The 21,694-nt window shown below is 43.2% G+C and overlaps 1 protein-coding gene across 3 annotated transcripts in view; it reads right to left on the bottom strand.

Annotated features, from left to right (window-relative positions):
* Nucleotides 1-21,694, bottom strand: part of LOC115128468 (semaphorin-4A-like) — a 45,591-nt gene that overhangs the window by 9,812 nt on the left and 14,085 nt on the right. For all 3 annotated transcript variants that reach the window (XM_029658324.2, XM_029658327.2, XM_029658325.2), the window contains exons 3-7: nt 6,299-6,459; nt 5,936-5,995; nt 4,532-4,630; nt 1,375-1,480; nt 66-188 (exon numbers count right to left, since the gene is read on the bottom strand). In XM_029658324.2, the coding sequence (XP_029514184.1) occupies nt 66-188; nt 1,375-1,480; nt 4,532-4,630; nt 5,936-5,995; nt 6,299-6,459 (549 nt within the window). The remainder of the gene's footprint in view (nt 1-65; nt 189-1,374; nt 1,481-4,531; nt 4,631-5,935; nt 5,996-6,298; nt 6,460-21,694) is intronic.

Genomic DNA, 21,694 nt, shown 5'->3' with positions numbered 1-21,694 from the left:
CAGTGTATGTAAGCGCCTTGGGGATCTGTGTAATACATCATGAGTAGTTTGTTGCAGACACGTACCCTCCAGCCAGCCCAAAGTGTCATCCAGCTTCAGATCAACATGGCTGCCCTCGCTGAGGTGGCGGGAGATGACCGGCCGGTTTCCCATGTAGTCCGCAACTGTTCCAGTGTACAGCTCTCCATCTGAACACACACACACACACACACACACACACACACACACACACACACAGAGTGACATCCAGTACAAGGCATGTGAATCTGAGTAAACATACAGGAGAATGACATAAGAGCCAAAGCTGAAAATTTCCTCCACCATTAACAGAGTCCAATACCTTTATTAAATGAGAGAGTTAAAGAAATGTACTGGCTATGGATGACAACAAGGTCATGTTCAGAGGAAAGAAAAATATTATTGAACAGTCCGTGCATGTAATCATTATGTAATGTACTGGAAATGGCCATGCACATCAAGACACAATGCCTTAGCAGGTGACGAGAGATTCTGTCAAGACGTGATATTTATTGCAAGGGACATGACCCAAATACAAGATGTGTGCATTGTTAACCATTAACCTTGCGTAGTACGTCTCAGCTGTCATAACAGCAAGCTTTGCTGGGGACAGATTCTCACAACCTGTTGTGACAGGCGTAATGACTATTTATGAAAGTCATATCCAGGGACATTTAAAACATCCCCCTCTTGGTCAGTGAAATCACAATCTCGAAAACATAAAATGTTAATTACGGCCAATGAAAGTAGCCAATAAGCCTAATCAGGATACATATGTAAATACATATCTTACCCACAAACCCCCTCCACCAGGTACTGTAAATGTTTGCTAGCAGTCACATGCCGCCCACATAAAGGCAAAGACATCAGGCCAAGGGTTTATGGGCAATATTAGCATCTGCTGCTCCTCTCTCTCAGACGCCACCACATTACCACCACCTACACCGCACACTACTCGTAACCCCTAACCTACAATGAGATGGGACAAATGTGACGACATCGAAGAGACTAAGAATCCCACATGGATCCCTATCCCCCTAGGCACTCCTGTAGATCTGAAAGGATTGGATTTATTTTTTTCAAGCAATGTTTTTAATTGCTTGATGTTGCCTTCTCATAGGTTGGGTGAAATTTTCACCATACAACTCAGACCTATCAAATCCTTTCCGATCTAAAAGGAGTAGACACCAGTATACCATAACATGTCTGATATCATTGGTTGGTAATGGCACACTTCCTGGAGAATGTTTAAAGCTATGATGTCATCATTGCCCATAGCCAATTACATTTCCTTGTCTAAAGGCTCTGTCCTGTGGTTCTTTAACTACCCACCACTTCCTGTGAGTCATCTCTTACCAACGGTGATGGCCGAGTTACGTTGGTAGGGGTCATAGGGGCAGCGACCTCTGCCCTCCTCTGGCTTTCCGCTGGGGCTTGTTACCAGGGAGAACGTCTCAGAGTTCTGTAGGGAAAAGAGCAGAGTAGAGTGAGGCCTGGAAGGAAGCAGAAGTAATTCCACTACCTAAGAATAGTAAGTGAACCTTTACTTAACTAGGCAAGTCTGTTAAGAACAAATTCTTATTTACAATGACAGCCTACCGGGGAGCAGTGGGTTAACTGCCTTGTTCAGGGGCAGAAAGACAGATTTTTACCTTGTCAGCTTGGGGAGTCTATCCAGCAACCTTTCGGTTACTGGCCCAACACTAACCACTAGGCTACCTGCCGCTGCAGTAAAGGCCCCTTTACTGGCTCAAATAGCCGACCAATCAGCCTGTTACCAACCCTTGGTAAACTTTTGGAAAAAATGTTTTACCAGATACAATGCTATTTCACAGTAAACAAAATGGCAAACTTTCAACACACTTATAGAGAAGGACATTCAACAAGCACTGCATTTACACAAATGACAGAGAAATTGATGATAAAAAGATTGTGGGGGATGTTTTGTTAGGATTTCAGTGCGGCTTTTAACATTATCGATCATAGTCTGCTGCTGAAAAAACACCCCCTGTCATCTTGTGGATAAAGAGTTGCCTGTCTAACAGAACACAGAGGGTGTTCTTCAATGGAACTCTCTCCAACATAATCCAGGTAGAATCTGGAATTCCCCAGGGCAGCTGTCTAGGCCCCTTACTTTTTTCAATCTTTAGTATCGACATGCCACTGGCTTCGAGTAAAGCCAGTGTCTATGTATGCAGATGACAACACTGTACACATCAGCTACAAGAGTGACTGAAATGACTGCAAAACTTAAAGCTGCAGTTAGTTTCAGAATGGGTGGCAAGGAATAAATTAGTCCTTAATATTTCAAAAACTAAAAGCATTGTATTTGGGACAAATCATTCACTAAACCTCAACTAAATCTCATAATGAATCATGTGGAAATTGAGCAAGTGGAGGTGACTAAACGGATTGTAAACTGTCATGGTCAAAACATATTGATACAACAGTAGTTAAGATAGGGCAAAGTCTGTCCATAATAAAGCGCTACTCTACATAATTAACAGTACTATTAACAAGGCAGGTCCTACAAGCCCTAGTTTTGTCACACCTGGACTACTGTTTAGTCGTGTGGTGAGGTGCCACAAAGAAAGACTTAAGAAAAATGCAATTGGCTCAGAACAGGGCAGCACGGCTAGCCCTTGTATGTACACAGAGAGCTAACAATAATATGCATGCCAATCTCTCCTGGCTCAAAGTGGAGGAGAGATTGACTTCATTAATACTTCTATTTATGAGAGGTATTGACATGTTGAATGCACCGAGCTGTTTGTTTGAACCACTGGCACACAGCAAGGAAACCCATCCATACACCACAAGATGTCTCTTCACAGTCTCCAAGTCCAGAACAGACCATGTGAAGCGCACAATACTACATAGAGCCATTACCACATGGAACTCTATACCACATCAAGTAACTGATGCAAACAGTAACATTTTATTTAAAAAACACCTTATGGAACAGCGGTGACTGAAGCAACACAAACACAGGCACAGACACCTACACACACACACGATACATACGCACTATACACAGATTTTTTTGTGTGTTGTAGATATGTGGTAGTGGAGTAGGGGCCTGAGGGCACAAACTTAGTGTGTTGTGAAATTTGTTGAGAATGTATTGTAATGTTTTTAAAAATGGTATAACTGCCTTATTTTTGCTGGACCCCAGGAAGAGTAGCAGCTGAATTGGCAGGAACTAAATGGGGAAAAATACACCAAATTACTCAAGAGGGAGCCAAAGTTATGCGTTTAGTGCGGTTTTATCGAACATCATAAGTTAGACGCGCTACACTGGATTCGTAATTAACCATGAGTGATACTGTAGTCAATGAATCCTGCTACAATGGCCGTGGTTAGCAAAGTGTCATTTTGAAACTTGAAATTTTGCTCTTTGTCCACTTTCTGCTAATTGACCATTGGCTCACGAGGGTAAATACTTGATTAAGTGGCTTGTACTTCTTCGGGGATACACTTCCAATGTAGCAGCTAAAAACCTGCAAGTGCTACACTGCTAGAGATCATTACCTCGATGTAAAACGGGCCCAAATGTAAAATGGTTACTAAAGACAGAGACAGGCATCTGAGGCTAAAGTACGCTTTGTTCTAGCTAAGTATATAAAGTATATATTTTTTCAATCATCTATACCACAGACACATACAAGTGTTGCCCTGTTTTGGGCATCATTATATGTGAGGGATGTCCTGTCTGAGTGGCCTGGCCAGCGTTGGCTATGTGAGTGTAGTACAATAAAGCTGTCAGCATCAACATGACCAGAGTTAACACAGGCTTGACTGGGGGTTACTCGAGGACCCATTTTCTTAATCATCACACAGAAATGCTCTTCCACACACACAGTCTCAGCCCGTGGGCATCAGACTAAGGGGACGAGCCAACAGAGTACGAAAACATTGCCGGGGCTGGTCGTTGAGCTCAGTACCGCACATAACTGGCTCAAGAAATGATCAATCGCGTGTGAAGCACGTTTCTGGGCCAAGAAAATTACCTACTGCCGTGATGTGCTTGACACTAATGTCTTCGCCGTTGGATAGCTAATATCTAATATGGGTTTACTGTACAGCCCATGACCAAGCACCATTACCCTCTTAACAGAGTTGGAGAAGATACTCAGAGGGCTGGATGGAACAAAAACAATACAGAGAGGATTGAGGGAGGCGGTCACGGAAGGAGAGAGCAAATAGGGATAAACAACCAATAAAACAAGTTAGAGTGATAAATGTAAGATTGTGTGGGAGGAACAGTACAAACATGTTCATTTCTTGCTGTCCTCACTGTATTTGTCCTTGAGTACACTGAATCATACATTTGGTGACGATAAAGTTCGTTTTTAATTTGAATATGGAGTATGAGAAAAGTATTGAGGAAATAATATGATGTAGGTGTGGGTTCCAATACACTGTACAAATATATGTCATGCCAGTAAAAGCTAGTTACAGTAAGAGAAACGTGGAAAGAGAAACGGATTGCTTCGAAAGAAGAGCATCTTACGATGTAGGTGCAGCGTGGGCTGAAGGCGAAGGTTCCACAGGCGTACATGTGCGTGGAGTTCAAGAACTGCAGCACCCGGATGAAGTTGGGACAGTCCGCCTGAAGGGGGGCAGAAAGAGAGGGAACACAAGACAGAGAACGTGTGAAGACGGTGCAAATAACTAGGTATCGTCCTTAGAAATGTGGGTGCAGGGCGAGATGGAGAAAGCGGGTAGACAGTGTTGTAAAACATTTTCCTAATCCTGGTCCTTGAGGTACACTGTGTGCTACACAGCTGGTCACTCCAGTCTAAACAATACTCATGTTCTAGGAATTGTAGAATATAAACGTTTTGCCAAGTTTGATAGGCGAAAGCCAAACCTAATAAATAAACCTTCAAAATCCAATGAACTTCAGAACCAGAACTGGGTGACCCTGCAGAAAAGCTTGGGTCAGTCTGTCTAGAGAGAGCAGGTCAGGGGGAGGGAGCACCGTTAGCACCAGTGAGCTAATAGCTCTGGTAACCCTGATCTCATTACTTAGTTTTAAATGGGGCCACACGTGGAGGCTTACTTCAAGGGAGGCCTACATTACATTAAAGGGACTCTCCGGGTACTTTTGTATACTTTTAGCCGGTAGGTGTGAAAGTAGCGCTCACGAGCCAAAAGCAGTTCATCAATACAGTGCCCTTGGAAAGTATTCAGACCCCTTGATTTAATCCACATTTTGTTACGTTACAGCTTTATTCTCAAATGTATTCAATTGTTTTTTCCACCCTCATCAATCTACACGCAATAGCCCATACTTGAATTACGAGTTGAGATTGAGATATTAAAATAGTAGCTCTTTTTAAAAACGTGTCCATCAAAACATAACACGCCATTGCGTTTCGAATTGAAGATGCTTCAAATGTGGCTAAACCCATTGCCACGGATGCTAGGTACAGGCCCATTCTGTAGGTCTGCTAATCCCGATTGGCATAAGACCATCTGGTATCGACTTCCTCCTTTTGTATCGCTGGCACATTGACGGCCAGAAAGACGGTTAAAGTTATCCAATTAAATAGCTAAACAATTCCATTAGAGAATTACAGTCTTGGTGGGGTGGCTGTTGGTGGAATGCAGTGACACCTGTGCCTCCAGTAAGTAATGCTTCTCCTCCAATTACTAGACAGACCAGAACCCCCGTGCAGCCTCATCCTATCCCCGCACCTACTTGTGTAGTTGTATTAATTTCTTATTCTAACGGATTAAGATATAAATCGATGTTCAAATGAAGTGCTATTGAAAACTCTTGCAACGGAAGCCCCAGATATTGACTCAGGGGCCTAAACTGCCCGTCTAAGATCAAATCTAGGGGAAACACTGGCAGCATGCAGCATTAATAATGCTAATGAGTGGATTGGCTGAGCTAGGGTTAACTTGCCTTTTTCTTGCCCTTCATGGAGCATTCATCCAGGTCCGTCACTGAGGGGGACCAGTCCAACTGGGAGAAGAATGGAGGGAGAGAGGTCAGTGTTACGACTGTTGAACCAGCTGTGTTTGTGTTTCAGATGACAACCGCTGAATTAAACCACTGGAAGGGGGACATTTTCTCCAGTGTTGAATATTTCCAATACAGCCTGTATGAATTGTAGGGTTTAGGTATTTTCCAACCAAATCTGGTGGTCTTATGCAGGAACTTACAGGGTTTATACAGATTCATGAAGTCTCAAAGCTGATCATACTCATTAACAACTTTGTGATTAGATGGAAGTAAACGTCAATGGTAAAAGGTCAAACCCCCCACCCTGCTCCTCATCACAATGACATCCTCCTGGCTGACATCCAATGAGAGCACTGCATCCCGCGCTCCTACAAACAACGTATCTCCGTTGTCGCTTAGCAACAGTGTGGTGGTGTTGGGGACGTCCGAGCTGTCGAAGTGGCTGAGAGACCTCCCGGGTGTACCTGTTATGCAAGACATGAAAGTGGCAGGCGTTAGGTTTCCCTTTCCCATTCAAAATAAAGCGCATAAAGATACAGTTGAACCTTCATATCATACGGACTTCCACACAAAGCAACGAGTATTATACGGCTCAGATAGTTGGAACATGCTGTCGACACCAAAGGTTGTGGGTTTGAATCCTGCATAAACTATCCATGTTGGATTGGAGTCACTCGTAAATGGTCAAAAATAATATTCACATAGGCCTACGTTCTCAGTAGCAGAAACGTAACAAAACTCAAACGACTCTGAACAGAGGGCTTTTAAAAACATGACAATACACCGGTCCTCAAAGACACTAGATTAAGGGTTAAAATCGACTTAATATAGATTACATATTATTAATATCCCAATACAGTCCGCAGCCAGCATCCAAACACCCAGAAAAATATATTTTGGACTGCTCTAACCACAAGAGGGCAAACTTGGCACTGAACGTAGGCCTTATAGCGTAGCCTACATAAAAAGCCTACATATTTTTAAGCTTTGAATAAATCATTATTCAGCGCAGAATATTTAGAAAGATTTAGGATTAAGTCTAATCCAGGGAAAGTAAAATGGAAAAAGTGTCACTCCAATGGTTCAATGTTGAACAACTGCAGCTATTTTCACACGACGACATGAAATATACTGGCGTAATAATTAGCCTACATTAACCTGCTCAGATGGAGTGTCGAGACAGAACTGACATTTCAGGAATTTCTTCCTCTTTTCATTAACCTTTTCCATACAATAACAGGGGGCGGCACCCCCTCGTTCCACTCTCCAATTTCATTTGGACTGGAGGCCCTCAGGCAGGGCGCTATGAAAGATGGGGAAAAATCACATGCACACGCACATAGTACTGAAGAACGCCCAGAAACTCTTAAAGACCATCCCCATGGCGTTTAACCAATTACAATAAATCAACCCACTTGCCTATTACGTAGAGCCATTTCAAACTCTCTGTGGGAATATTCTGGAAAAACCTCTCTGAACACTGAACAGGGTTGTCATGATTGAATTCCCTTCCAACATGGGGATATGCGAGTGAGTGAGAGACTCAATAGATGGCAGGTTGTGTGACCTTGTAAGGTCATGATTTTGACTTTCTGTAACCCCTACTAGTCACGTCAAAGACTAACACAGTTAAGATGATACAGTTAAGATGATATGGCGCAACACGACAGCAAAGACGACATTTTGGTGTAGCATAATTAAACAAACATGGTCAGAGAAATTGTCAAACGTTTGAAATGTTTTATTGTTCTGAACAGATCTTTCGCTGGAGGCAAAAAGCACAACAATCAACCTAACCTCTCTCATAATCAGAATATTGGCTACTTCTCAAATGCTACCAAATCAAAATCAGCAAGCAGGACTGTCTGAAATTATACATTTTATTATGATGGTGTGATTCTTCGTCTAATCAAGACTTGGCAGCAGAATTTTAGACAGAGGCTCTACAGAGAGGGCATGAGCACATGACGAGCATAATCCTGTGCTGTCGCTATGGTTTCCATACCCGTGGCACCATTGGGGACAACAACAAAAAATGGGTTGTGCTTGGATATTAAAATGGGCACAGACCTACACTGACAGCTTTGTGTTGTTCAGTGATTGTGAAAGGTGCCTGTGAGCTGATGAATAATGAACAAAGCCACTTCCTGCTTGAGGCAGTATCGCTAGAGAGATGAGATCTCTGGGTTTTCTAAGCAATGCGATAAAGACATTTACAGTGATGCGATAACAACAGCGGAAACATTGGTGTACCGCGGCACAATTATAGGAGCTACTGTCTACGTGCACAGAAACATTCACAGGCCATACTTAAAACACGACCACACATACAGTGCAGCCGGAAAGTATTCAGACCCCTTGACTTTTTCCACATTGGTACATTACAGCCATATTCTAACATGGATTAAAACTTCTCATCAAGCTAAACACAATATCCCATAATGACAAAGCAAAAACAGGTTTTTAGATTTTTTAAAACAAATCACATTTACATAAGTATTCAGACCCTTTACTTAGTACTTTGTTGAAGCACCTTTGGCAGCGATTACCGCCACAAGTCTTCTTGGCACAAGCTTGGCACACCTGTATTTGGGGAGTTTCTCCCATTCTTCTCTGCAGATCCTCTCAAGCTCTGTCAGGTTGGATGGGGAGCGTCACTGCACAGCTGTTTTCAGGTCTCTCCAGAGATGTTCGATCGGGTTGAAGTCCGGGCTCTGACTGGGCCACTCAAGGACATTCAGGGACTTGTCCTGAAGCCACTCATATGTTGTCTGGCTGTGTGGTTAGGGTCGTTGTCCTGTTGGAAGGTGAACCTTTGCCCTAGTCTGAGGTCCTGAGCACTCTGGAGCAGGTTTTTGTCAAGGATCTCTGTACTTCTCGCAGTTCATCTTTTCCTCGATCCTGACTAGTCTTCCAGTCCCTGCCGCTGAAAAACATCCACACAGCATGATGCTGCCACCACCATGCTTCAGCGTAGGGATGGTGCCAGGTGTCCTCCAGATGTGATGTTTGAAATTCAGGCCAAAGATTTGAATCCTAGTTTCATCAGACCAGAGAATCTTGTTTATCATGGTTCGAGTCGTTTAGGTGCCTTTAGGCAAACTCCAAGCGGGTCACCTCCCTGAACAAGGCCCTTCTCCCCTGATTGCTCAGTTTGGCCAGGCGGGCGGCTCTAGGAAGAGTCTTGGTCGTTCCAAACACTGTTTTCAATCAAATTGATTTAGAATCCCTTTTCACATCAGCAGATGTCACAAAGCGCCATACAGAAACCCAGCCTAAAACCCCAAACTGCAAGCCATGCAGATGTAGAAGCGCGGTGGTTAGGAAAAACTCCATAGAAAAGCAGGGTCCTTGAAAGAAACCTAGAGGAACCCGGCTCTGAGGGGTGGCCAGTCCTCTTCTGGTTGTGACGGGGGGAGATGAGTACGTGGCCATTTAATGCCAGATTGAACATCTTGAGGAACAAAGGTTCATAGATGACCAGCGGGGTCAAATAATAAAATCATAGTGGTTGTTGAGGGGGAAACAGGTCAGTACCTCGGGAGTAAATGTCAGTTGGCTTTTCATAGCCGAGCATTCAGAGTTCGAGACAGCATGTGCGGTAGAGAGAGAGTGAGTCTTGGGGACCTTTAATGCTGCAGACATGTTTTGGTACCCTTCCCCAGATCTGTGCCCGACACAATCCTATTCTGTCTCAGAGCTAAACGGACAATTCCTTCGACTTGGTTTTTTGCTCTGACATGCACTGTCAACTGTGGGACCTTATATAGACAGGTGTGTTCCATTCCAAATCATTTCCAATCAATTGAATTTACCACTGGTGGACTCCAATCAAGTTGTAGAAACATCTCATGCATGATCAATGGAAACAGGATGCACCTGAGCTCAATTTCAAGCTTCATAGCATAAGGTCTAAATACTTATGTAAATAAGGTACTTCTGCTTCATCATTATGTGGTAATGTGTGTAAATTGATTGAATTACATATTTTCCTCATCAATTTTAGAATAAGGCTGTAACCTAACAAAAGGTGGAAAAAGTCAAGGGGTCTGAATACTTCGAATGCACTGTATAAAACAGAGGTGTATGCACACATGCATAGGACCACAAAATGGACTCAAATTTAACACACAGTCCTTGATTTAAATACCTCACTGTATACATTGCGTGTATGTGTGGATGCCTGACAAGTACATCAGTACAGCGTTACTTGTTCTACAACTTCTGCTTGACCACAGAAGCAATGATATCCAGAAAACTGCTGTTATCATCCGTTACATTGCTCCTTTCAAGAGAGAACTTTTAAGCCCTAGGGCAATCAGTAGTTAGGTCAGTCTACAGTTTTCACTTTCATATTCATAATTTCCAGCACATCAACTATAAACAAAATTATGTGGACACCCCTTCAAATTAGTGGACTCTGCTATTTCAGCCACACCTGTTGCTCTGGCCATGCAATCTCCATAGACAAACATTAGCAGTAGAATGGCCTTACTGAAGAGCTCAAAGACATTCAATGTGGCACCGTCATAGGATGCCACCTATCCAACAAGTCAGTTCGTCAAATTTCTACCCTGCTAGAGCTGCCCCGGTCAACTGTAAGTGTTGTTATTGTGAAGTGGAAACGTCTAGGAGCAACAACTGCTCAGCCGCGAAGTGGTAGGCAACACAAGCTCACAGAACGGGACCACAGAGTGCTGAAGCGTGTAAAAAATTGTCTGTCCTCGGTTTCAACACTTAGTACCGAGTTCCAAACTGCCTCTGGAAGCAACATCGGCACAAGAACTGTTCGTCAGGAGCTTCATGAAATGGGTTTCAATGGCCGAGCAGCCACAGGGTGTCTAAGATCACTAAGCGCAATGCCAAGCGTCGGCTGGAGTGGTGTAAAGCTTGCTGCCATTGGACTCTGGAGCAGTGGTTATGCGTTCTCTGGAGTGATGAATCATGGGTTTGGTGGATACCGGGAGAACACTACCTGCATAGTGCCAACCTCAACCCCATCGAACACCTTCGAGATGAATTGGAATGGGGACCAACTCCATGTTCATTTCCATGATTTTAGAATGAGATCTTCAACAAGCAGGTGTCCACATACTACATGGCCAAAAGTATGTGAAAATAGTGTGTTTCTATGTTTTGAGGTAAAAGATAGAGGAAGATAATGGTTTCCAATGACAACGGTGTGGTATTGTGTGATTGACCAATTATGAATAGGTATTGCCTACTAATTGGTTGATGATTTAAGTATTTACAATGACACCATCTTTTTACAAAAAAACAGAAAAGTTCCATTTTCAAATATGTCAATGATGGGGTGGTGCTGGATATGAATGAAACATGGTGACATTTCCCTAGTACACCATCAACATTAGATGACAAAACAGTGACAACATTAAATGACACTTGAAAAGTAATGACCGTGAGTGAACCAAATTAATAGAACTAGGAAATTCCTCAAAACCAGTCAACAGCCAAACTGATTATATTGATTAGGCCCATTTCACACTTTTCACAGAAACTGTGCTTTTTGAAGAGTTGTGAATGCATTTGTTCTGCTTTTGCCTGGCTTGCCGGGTTCACAGTTGTCAGACACATGACTGGCGGACAAGACTAGTTCTGCTTGAACTCTGAAGAGCAGTGTCTGATCCAGTACGTGATATATAGTAACCTTTTAAGGGAACAGTCCAAAGTTTGACCAAATGATGGTTTACTATATATGAGTTGCAGTGAAAATAGTGTGATGTTTGACTGGTTTGTGAAATTGAAACAGAGTTTGGGGGAACCATTTACGTCAGCCACTATACTTATCGCCCTAGAATCAGTGTGATGATCATACGACTGAATCATAAGGATGTTTCAAATTATGCAGGGATTTTTGAGAAGTATTCTCGTCTTTAACTTTGAATTCCCTTGCATTGAAGACAAAACTCTGGGTCCACAAATGGTAAAGCAATTTTAATAATTTAAGCAAATTAGTCGTGCCAATAATCAGCCAATAAATGTTTTGAACAGACCATGACAAATGTGTGACTTCAGTGTAAAAATGTTTGTGATAGTGTAGCAAAGGTAGTCAACACCGGTCTTTAGGCCTCGGGCAATGTAACTCATAATGCAAGTACAGCTCAGCACACTAACAGGTTCTGAACTTGCACCAACAGCCCTAAATGATCAGTCACATTGGTGCCGTGACTAGAAAACTGTTGATGTTCCTTAGCCGCAATATTTGCTGCAGAGGAAGTGAAAGTTAACTATGGAACTCTGAGGCAAAATACCAAGCTTGTGTCTGCAACTTTTGATTGATAATTGATGACTCATGCAAGCTCCTAGTGGTAACTGCTAATGCCAATTCTTTAAATCAAAAAGAACTTGTGCGGTCGAGTCACGCTGACGACCCAGATGTAACATCCAGTGGGTTAACTTGGCAGCCGTAGATTGCTTCAGGAGCTTTGCCATCCCTCTCTAGTTTAACACCAGTTGCACTGTGTGGAAAGTCACCTTTCACCACTCCACTTAGTCCTTCTCAAAGCTCTGTTAGCGGGAGACATCTCGCAAAAGTGCAGGCTCAGGGATAAAGGTAATTGTTTTTCCTCCATGCCCACTCCACCTACGAAGTGGCTCTTTCCAGGCCATGGGGACACAGTGCTCCTTTGTTGCAGAGGTCATGAGAAAACCACATCAGCTGAGGAGTTGGTGGGGGGGACGTGAAACGTCAAAATCAAACTGTTGCTTGTTTGTCTGGGCAAGGCCTTCTCTACACGGCCTTACTCAGGACCCCCGTGTGTCCCGTGCCAAGCTTAGAAGGGGTTGCTGACCACATTTAGCTTGAACGGTTGCCAAGGACTGTTTGCTTCACTCTTTCGGACCTCATGAGACTTGATCTGTGTGAAGTTGTGCTCTGCAGAGAGTTTGCGTCTCGGCGCGGGCCTGCAAGGGTGTTGAGTCTGACGATTAATGTGGCCATGCATGGGGGTGTGAGAGAGTGCAAGAGCATGGCGTGTTTGTGTTCAAGGTTTGTGAGGGATATCAGCCAACGGACATCATTTATAACCACCCTAGTGAGTCAGAAGAAACTCTGCGGGTGTGCGGGTGTGTGAATGTTCGATCTGAGTGTAGATGAACTTTGAGGTTGTGGGAGAATCTCCTAGTGTGCTTTCTGCCCACCCCAGGGAGAGGGAGATGTGCCCAGTGATGAGTGTGGTCTCAGAGGCCTGTGCTTCAAAAGGGATATGGTCCTCCACTGGGTTTCTTGCGCAGTTACGCAAGTGGTTGCTCCAGGAAATGTGTGGATGTCAATACACGTGAATGAATAAGAGACATACGGCCTCCTGAGTTGCGCAGCGGTCTAAGGCACTGCATTGCCGTGTTGTGGCGTCACAGAAGTCTGGAGTTCGATCCCAGGCTGTCTCATTATCAGCAGTGACCGGTAGTTCCATAGGTGCAGTGCACAATTGGCCCAGCGTCGTCCGGGTTAGGGGAGGGGTTTGGCCAGGGGGTTGGCTCAACTCCTTGTGGCAGGCCGTGTGCCTGCAGACGGAATTCGGTCGTCAGTTGAACAGTGTTTCTTCTGGCACATTGGTGCAGCTGGCTTCCAGGCTAAGCGAACGGGTGTTAAGAAGCGTGGTTTGGCGGACGCATGACATGACCTTCGCTTCTCCTGAGCCCGTTGGGGAGTTGCAGCGATGAGACATGGTCATAATCATGAAATAGGGGAGAAAAGGGGGGTAAAAATTACACAAAAATAATTTTGTTATCAAAATGGGGTCCTGGGCAAAAACGGTTTGGGAACCACTGATCTCATCCTCCCAGGCAAGGCCATAGAAGAGACCATTGGTTTTGACTAAACACGGCTAACAGGCATGACTCTAACATCATCATTAAATTTGCCAATGAAACAACAGTGGTAGGCCTGATCACTGACAACAACAAGACAGCCTATAGAGAGGAGGTCAGACCTGGCTGTGTGGTGCCAGGAAAACAACCTCCTTCAACGTGATCAATACAAAGGAGAGGATTGTGGACAACAGGAAAAAGAGGACCGAGCACGCCCCCATTCTCATCGACAGGGCTGTAATGGAGCAGGTTGAGAGCGTCAAGGTCCTTGGGGTCCACATCAACAACAAACTAACATGGTCCAAGCACACCAAGACAGTTGTGAAGAGGGCACAACAAAACATATCCCCATCAGGAGACTGAAAAGATTTGGCATGGGTCCTCAGATCCTCAAAAGCTTTTAGATGCACCATCGAGAACATTCTGACTGGTTGCATCACTGCCTGGTATGGCAACTGCTCGGCCTCTGACCGCAAGGCACTACAGAGGGTAGTGCGAATGTCCCAGTACATCAATGGGGCCAAGCTTTCTGAGATCCAGAACCTCATTACCATGCAGTGTCAGAGGAAGGCCCTAAAAATGGTCAAAGACTCCAGCCACCCTAGACATACTGTTTTCTCTGTTCCCGCATGGCAAGTGGTACTGGAGCGCCAAGTCTAGGCCCAAGAGTCATCTAAAGAGCTTCTACCCCCAAGCCATAAGACTCCTGAACATCTAGTCAGATGGCTACTCAGATTATTTGCATTGCCCCCCCCCCCCCCTTTACACCCCTGCCACTCTGAGTGACTAACTCTACCTACATGTACATACTACCTCAACTAACCGGTGCCCCCACACATGGACTCTGTATCGGTACCCCCTTGTATATAGTCTTGTTATTGTTATTTTACTGCTGCTCTTTAATTAAGTGCTACTTTTATCTCTTGTTTTTTTAACTGCATTGTTGGTTAGGGGCTCGTAAGGTCTACACCTGTTGTGTTCGGCACATGTGACTAATAATATTAGATCTGATGTTTGGTGCTGCTCAAATGTTCAGTGTGTGTGTGTGTGTGTGTGTGTGTGTGTGTAGACGGCACTTAGAACACAGATCTGGAAGACGAATGGCTTGGCCTGAATCCAGTTCTGACTGGCTCAACCAGAACTGAGCACTCAGAGCCCATATCAGATGCCACGGCGAGGGGGGAGCAGGTACAGTATTAACTCAACACAGCTGGAGTGGAAGACAGGGCTAAAGCGAGGAATTAAGTTTAAAGACTTCGCTCGAAATAGTAAAAGATCCAACATTTGTGTCAAGGCAAGTGTCCTGGCAAAAACAGAGAAGCCCAAAACCTCTGAGCTCCTTAACTGTGAATAAAAAAATGAAAAACTAGTACACACTTATGTTGATTAGAGTTTAGACACTTCACACCGTAGAGTTGGCCATGTGAGACATTTGGCAGAGGGAGTGACTACTGCATTTCCATACTACGGTGTGGCTCTATGGGTCATGTCTCATGGGTGGGTTACTCATGAATGAGCAACGGACTGGGCTACTGTGTGAGCAGTCGTCCATTTAGAAAGAGGGTGAAGTGGGGGATGGGTGGGTGTTGCGCAACACGGCATATAAAACCTGCCATCCTGGGGATTAGGAGGGATCCCGTCCCGTACCTGTCAGCGCGCGTCATCATCCCTCCGCTGCCTGCACACACGGGGTTGAGGCTCATCTCAGTGAGGAGATGAAGAGACCTCGGTGGAAGTTAATCCTGAGAGATTCTCACACGGTTGTGAATATGTTTCTCCCTTTCTCACCGCAATTTGATGTCATTTTGAATCTAAATAACTACCATAACGGCCATCCATTTGTAATGACATCGACACTCGTGTGATTCATTGCGTCACTCATTCATCAAAAAGTATGGATCTATAAAATGTGTGTGTGTGTGTGTGTGCGCACGCATTTGTACACAACTCGCGTTGTGCATGTTGCATGACGCCAACCATCTTAGTGGTTGGCCCCACTGCCTGAGGCTGAGTGGTTAACTAAAGTCTGCTGGAAATGGGGATGTGAGAGTTTGCTAACGGCAGAAATGCGCTACCAGAGGACACTTCCTCAAAACCAATGAGACGAGGAACTCCAAATATCCGCATGTCAGCATAACGAAAATGAGTGAGTTCTGTAAAGCTTAATGAAAAGTGATCGGTTTAGGTCCTCGCCCATGGCCAACTCAAACACTATTCTGTGGAATTCTAAACAACACAGAATGGAGTCACGAGCGGTTTAGTTTGTAAACACGCAAAAATGGTCATCTGTCTCAATCAGAAAAGAGTAAACTCATTTCGCTAACAAACCGTGAGCAGAAAGCACATTCTTCACAACTTAGGTGTTCAGGGCCGGTGCAGAAACTGAGGTAAAACATTTCTACACCACATTCTTAAAGCCAGGCAATTCTCCTGCATTTGTAAAACATCATTATTATTATTATATATTTTTTTTATGTATCCAACTACAGCAAAGTTAGACCAGATACTTGAGGTCAATAGGCTATGCCTGGCAAACTGGAAGAAAAACATTAATGACCTAGCATACTGGTCTGACCACTGGTCTAACATAAGACAAACTGCTTTTGTAAGTTAGAAATGGGGTGAGTGACCCCATTGGTACTACTCCCGAACACAAACTCCAAATAACGCAATGTTATTGGGAGAAAATGAAAGGACTTACAACAAACCTTTAAAGCGGCAGGCAGGTTTTAAGGCATCAGCCTGGCGGGCTCTCTTGGTCATCCCAGCTACAAGTAGCAGAGATAACATTTCGAGCTGCATGGGAGGACGGGAACACCACGGGCTTCTATTAAGTCCCCTAATTCCCTGCCTGCATCCTAAACTCCCTAAGTGAGCTCTGAAAGGAGAAAAGACCCTGGAGCAGCTTTGTTTACTTTCACCTCTCACAAAATTATAAAAGAACAGCACCCCAGACCCCAATCCCTTCTGAGATTATTGGAGATGCTGATCTTGGGTCCCGAGTTGGAGGAAGTGTTGTCAACTTTAAACTTAGCGTTTGTGCCGTTCCATTGAGTGTGGGGAAAAATGGATCTTGAATGGGGTATTGGCATCGTCTAAGAGGATGGACATTTTTCCAGTAGTTCAATCCAGGCTTCCGGGGAAGCCTAAAAGCTTACCCTTTTCACACTACTGAGCCGAGCTTAGCTGTACTGCAACGGCCTGTTGCTGAAACCATGCTGAAAAAGGACAATGTGATTAGATGCATCCGAGCCAGGAAAAAGAAAACAGTTTGGGACGGCACAAAACTGTAAAAAAGGGTGAGTGACCCCATTGGTACTATTCCTGAGCAAAACATACGAAAACACTCACACAACCTAATCTGATACTGTGCCCAAACAGAACAAAGCCACAGAGAGGAATCAAAACAAAGAGGCTTCACCTAAGTCTGCAAATGTATCCGCTTTCACATTTATTTTTCTCAATCAGGTCATCTTCGCTTCCTGTTCTTCTAGTCAGACACAGTTTGGGCTTCCGTTTGTGTTATACAGCGAGTCCTCTTCAATGTGAATTTAGGGCCCTATAAAATCTGTGTTGCGGACGAAATCCCGGAATCCAGACAAAACAGAATTCAACACTTTTCAAAAATGTATTTAACTTAGGACATCAACTAAACGTATTAAGCTAAATTATTAGAATTCATTTTCCCAAGTTAATAATAAGACATTAACAAATGGTATTTTCTGCAACTTTCTGAAACAGGCACAGGAATGCCTCGGTCTGTGTGTGTGTCAACACTGGTGTAGCCGTTAGCGATGATGCTAATGATAACCTTCTTATGGTAGAGATGGAGGCGCTTCCAAAAAACCTTCTCATTGAAACGTTTACATTTGGCAGAATACGATTATTTGCATCAATCCAGTGGCCATTTGTTTTGCAAACTCTGCAATCACGTGTGTGCAACATTGCTAACTAAACAACGGTGTCTTGTTGGTGTGCACTGGCATTAAAAGTGTAACTCACACAAAAATCTAAATGCACTAATATTTTGCCCAGACTTCCAAAGTGGTCTCCTGGTATGGTTTTAAGCATTGTTGTGGACTTAGACTACACATTGGATAGGGATGCACAATATCTCAGAATTGGCCGATAGCTAAAAATGCTGACGTGCATAGCTATATAACGTAGCTTAGCGATGCACAGATATGCCATTTTTACCCCATACCCGATATTTTCCTTGCCAAACGAAAACCCGATACCTGATATACAGTTAGATAGTTGAACACACACACCAACAAGTTATTTTGTTGGCATTTACGAATGTCCCCATTACCAGTAAAACATCATCAAAAACCTATTTCTTTCACTTACTTGCTCTGCTGTTTCGTTGTTCATTCTCAACCAGGATTTCATCATACTGAGCTGCCATTCGAACTACTGACTCGAGAAATAAGCTCATCAACTGCGTCTGCAGCGGACCCTCTCATGGCATTGAAACACCTGCTCAACAAAACTGCCCACACAGCCATTGGGGTTAAAACTTGCAAAAGTACTCTACTAGAGGCTGTAAACTAGAGGTCGACCAATTTTGATTTTAACGCCGATACCGATTATTGGAGAACCAAAAAAAAGCTGCCAATTTTTATTTATTTATTAATTAATAAAATACATGTATTTGAACTTAATACATAAATAAAATCAATTTAAGTCTCAAATAATGAAACGTTCAATTTGGTTTAAATAATGCAAAAACACAGTGCTGGAGAAGAAAGTAAAAGTGCAAAATGTGCCATGTAAAAAAGCTAACGTTTCAGTTCCTTGCTCAGAACATATGAAAGAGCTGGTGGTTCCTTTTAATGAGTATTCAATATTCCCAGTTAAGAAGTTTTAGGTTGTAGTTATTATAGGACTATTTATCTCTATACCATTTCTATTTCATAGACCTTTGACTATTGGATGTTCTTATTGGAGTTGGTAGGCTTGTCATAAAGTCAAACAGCGCTGCGCTTCAAGCATTGCGAAAAGCTTTTGGCAAACGGAGGAAAGTGAGGGTTGAATGAATGCTTACAAGCCTGCTGCTGCCTACCACTGCTCAGTCAGACTGCTCTATCAAATCATAGACTTAATTATAATATAATGAAACACACAGAAATACAAGCCTTCGGTCATAAATATGGTCAAATCCGGAAACTATTATTTCGAAAACAAAACATTTATTCTTTCAGTGAAATACGGAACCGTTCCATATTTTATCAAACGGGTGGCAACCAAGTCTAAATACTGCTGTTACATTGCACAGCCTTCAATGTTGTCATAATTATGTAAAATTCTGGCAAATTAATGACGGTCTGTGTTAGGAAGAAACGGTTGTCACACAGGTCGCAACGAGCCAGGCGACCCAAACTGCTGCATATACCCTGACTCTGCTTACACTGATCGCAAGAGAAGTGACAATATCAGGCACCGCATTGATTATATGCACCGCACCGCAGGACAAGCTAGTTAAAATAGTAATATCAACCATGATTGATTGTTTTTTTATAAGATAAGTTTAATACTAGCTAGCAACTTCCCATGGATCCTTGCTGCCTGCACTCACGTAACAGGTGGTCAGCCTGCCACGCAGTCTCCTCGTGGATTGCAATATTATCGGCGTCCAATAATGCCAATTACCGATTGTTATGAAAACTTGAAATCGGCCCTAATTAAAATGGGCCATTCCAATTAAATTGGTGGGACCTCTACTGTAAACAAGCGATTCGGTGGCATTATCTGAGCCTCTTTAATGTGTCGCCACCATGCTCAATGCTAGGTACAAGGACCGCTACTTTGATGCAGACAAGAAACAGGGTTTATGTGAAATGTTAGACACAGCTGGATAAGACAGAAATGGACACAGTGACAGTGAAGCACAGAAGAAGAGGACCCACGACAGGCCACGGACAGAGCTGAAACTTCACTGCTTGACATGTATGATGAAATCCTGATTGATAATGAAACGACTGAACAAATTAACAACGAAACAGCACAGCAAGTAAATGAAAGAAATAGGTTTTGATTATGTTTTACTGGTGATGGGGACTTTTTGGTCCGTGTGTGTGTGTGTTTCAACTATTTAACTGTACTAGAATGCTTAGAAGGCCACAAAAATGTTAAATACCGGTTATCAGTATCAGGTTTTTGGGCAAGGAAAATTTAGGATATCAGTATTGGCCAAAAATGTCATATCGGTGCATCCCTAACATTGGCTGACCTATTTAAAAAAAAAGTGGGATTTTGAGCAAACCCCTGCATTTTTGGGGTGCAAATGGAATCAAAGAAAAACAAAATGGGAGAAAACAGAATTTGGGCAAAAACTAAAAAGGTAATCAGGCAAAAAACAAAAACATATGATAGGGCCCTATGAACTGCACATTATTATAGGACCTGAAACAGTCTGCCAAATTGTGCCAGTGTCCTCGTCTTACCCCGTAATATTTGCAAGTCAGGGGCCTACTCGATTCCATTGATGACACTGCAGACTATTACCCTGTTTTACTGAGTAGTTCTCGTAACTCACTTCCGATGTTAAGTAGAAATCCATTAGGGCCTCGGTCTCAATGGCCAACACAGCTTTTAAACAAAACACAAGCCACTGAAATGGCCATAGGAAAAGCAAAGCAGAGATAGGTGAAAATGGTTCAGCAATTTGCACAGTAAACACTGGAGACACATTGAACTGAAACCTTCTGGCAATCCCTTGAGGTTATCTGCATCTTAAACGTAAGGAATACAGTTTGAAATTCCAAACATAGATTCAACAGCTGAAAGAACTAGAAGCTTAGAGGATAGGCTACATTTCTATTGGAAACTGTGCTTTTGCGTGATATTTGAGCAGGAATGGAGACATTTTCAGTGCAAACTAAGGCAGGAACCGTAGTGTTATACAAATGGCCAACGTTGGATACTATTTACTTTATGTTACAACTTCCAACCCTTAACTGGAGCAAACAAACTGAAAGTTTAAAAACCATATTACAACATCCCAGGGTTTTTTATGTTACTGCCCAGCCCCTTCAAGTGGAACTGACAGTGTTTTAGCCACATTAAATCTTATTCAAATCTGTTCATAATAACCACCTTGGAAGAATATACCTTTTTATTGTATTATATTTCCTGAAAAGCGAGCACTGTACGTTCCTTTTCACATTTTCATCGAATTTTTGGGAATGACAGTGTAAGGCATTTGTGAATATTCTATGGCAATATAGAGTGGGAAAGCACTGCAGTAAATAAAACCTAATAAAAACTTTTCATATCTGCAAAGTAGTTCAAACGCTGTCCGTTCCACTTTAACAATAGTAATGAATACACGCTTTGAAGACCATGCAACCGAACAGTTCAAATCATTGTGATGTCGTCCGCTGGCTGCGTCGTTAACCATAATGCACGTCTCATTAGTACGTCGTTAGTTGGGGCAAAACTCGGGAGCTCTTCTTATTACGACCGCAGAGAGCAGTGCTTGGTACGAGAGAGAGACAACAGCGCATCGGTTCAGCTCAACTTTCATTCCCCTCTCCAGAATATCCACAAATGATGGATGGCAACAGACCACTCAAAGTTATTCCATGTGAGCCTGTGAAAGGCTCATGTGGGACAACTTTGGAACCAACTATACAACGTGCACATAATGACAGCGTCACCATATACAGATGGCAAAGATGTGTATTTTGGTCTGAAGTGATCATCTCTGCTCAGAGACAAGTAGGCCGTTATTGTAAATACGAATTTGTTCTTAACGGACTTGCTTAGTTAAATAAAGGTTAAATACAACGAGCATTGATCATTCGTAAGTGATTGATTCTTGAAAACGAACTCAACACTGAAATCGGCCTCACCCAGTTAGAGCAA

This window comes from Oncorhynchus nerka, linkage group LG4 (genome assembly GCF_034236695.1).
Source record: "Oncorhynchus nerka isolate Pitt River linkage group LG4, Oner_Uvic_2.0, whole genome shotgun sequence".
Lineage (NCBI taxonomy): Eukaryota > Metazoa > Chordata > Actinopteri > Salmoniformes > Salmonidae > Oncorhynchus > Oncorhynchus nerka.
This window is presented reverse-complemented; position numbering and strand designations above follow the sequence as displayed.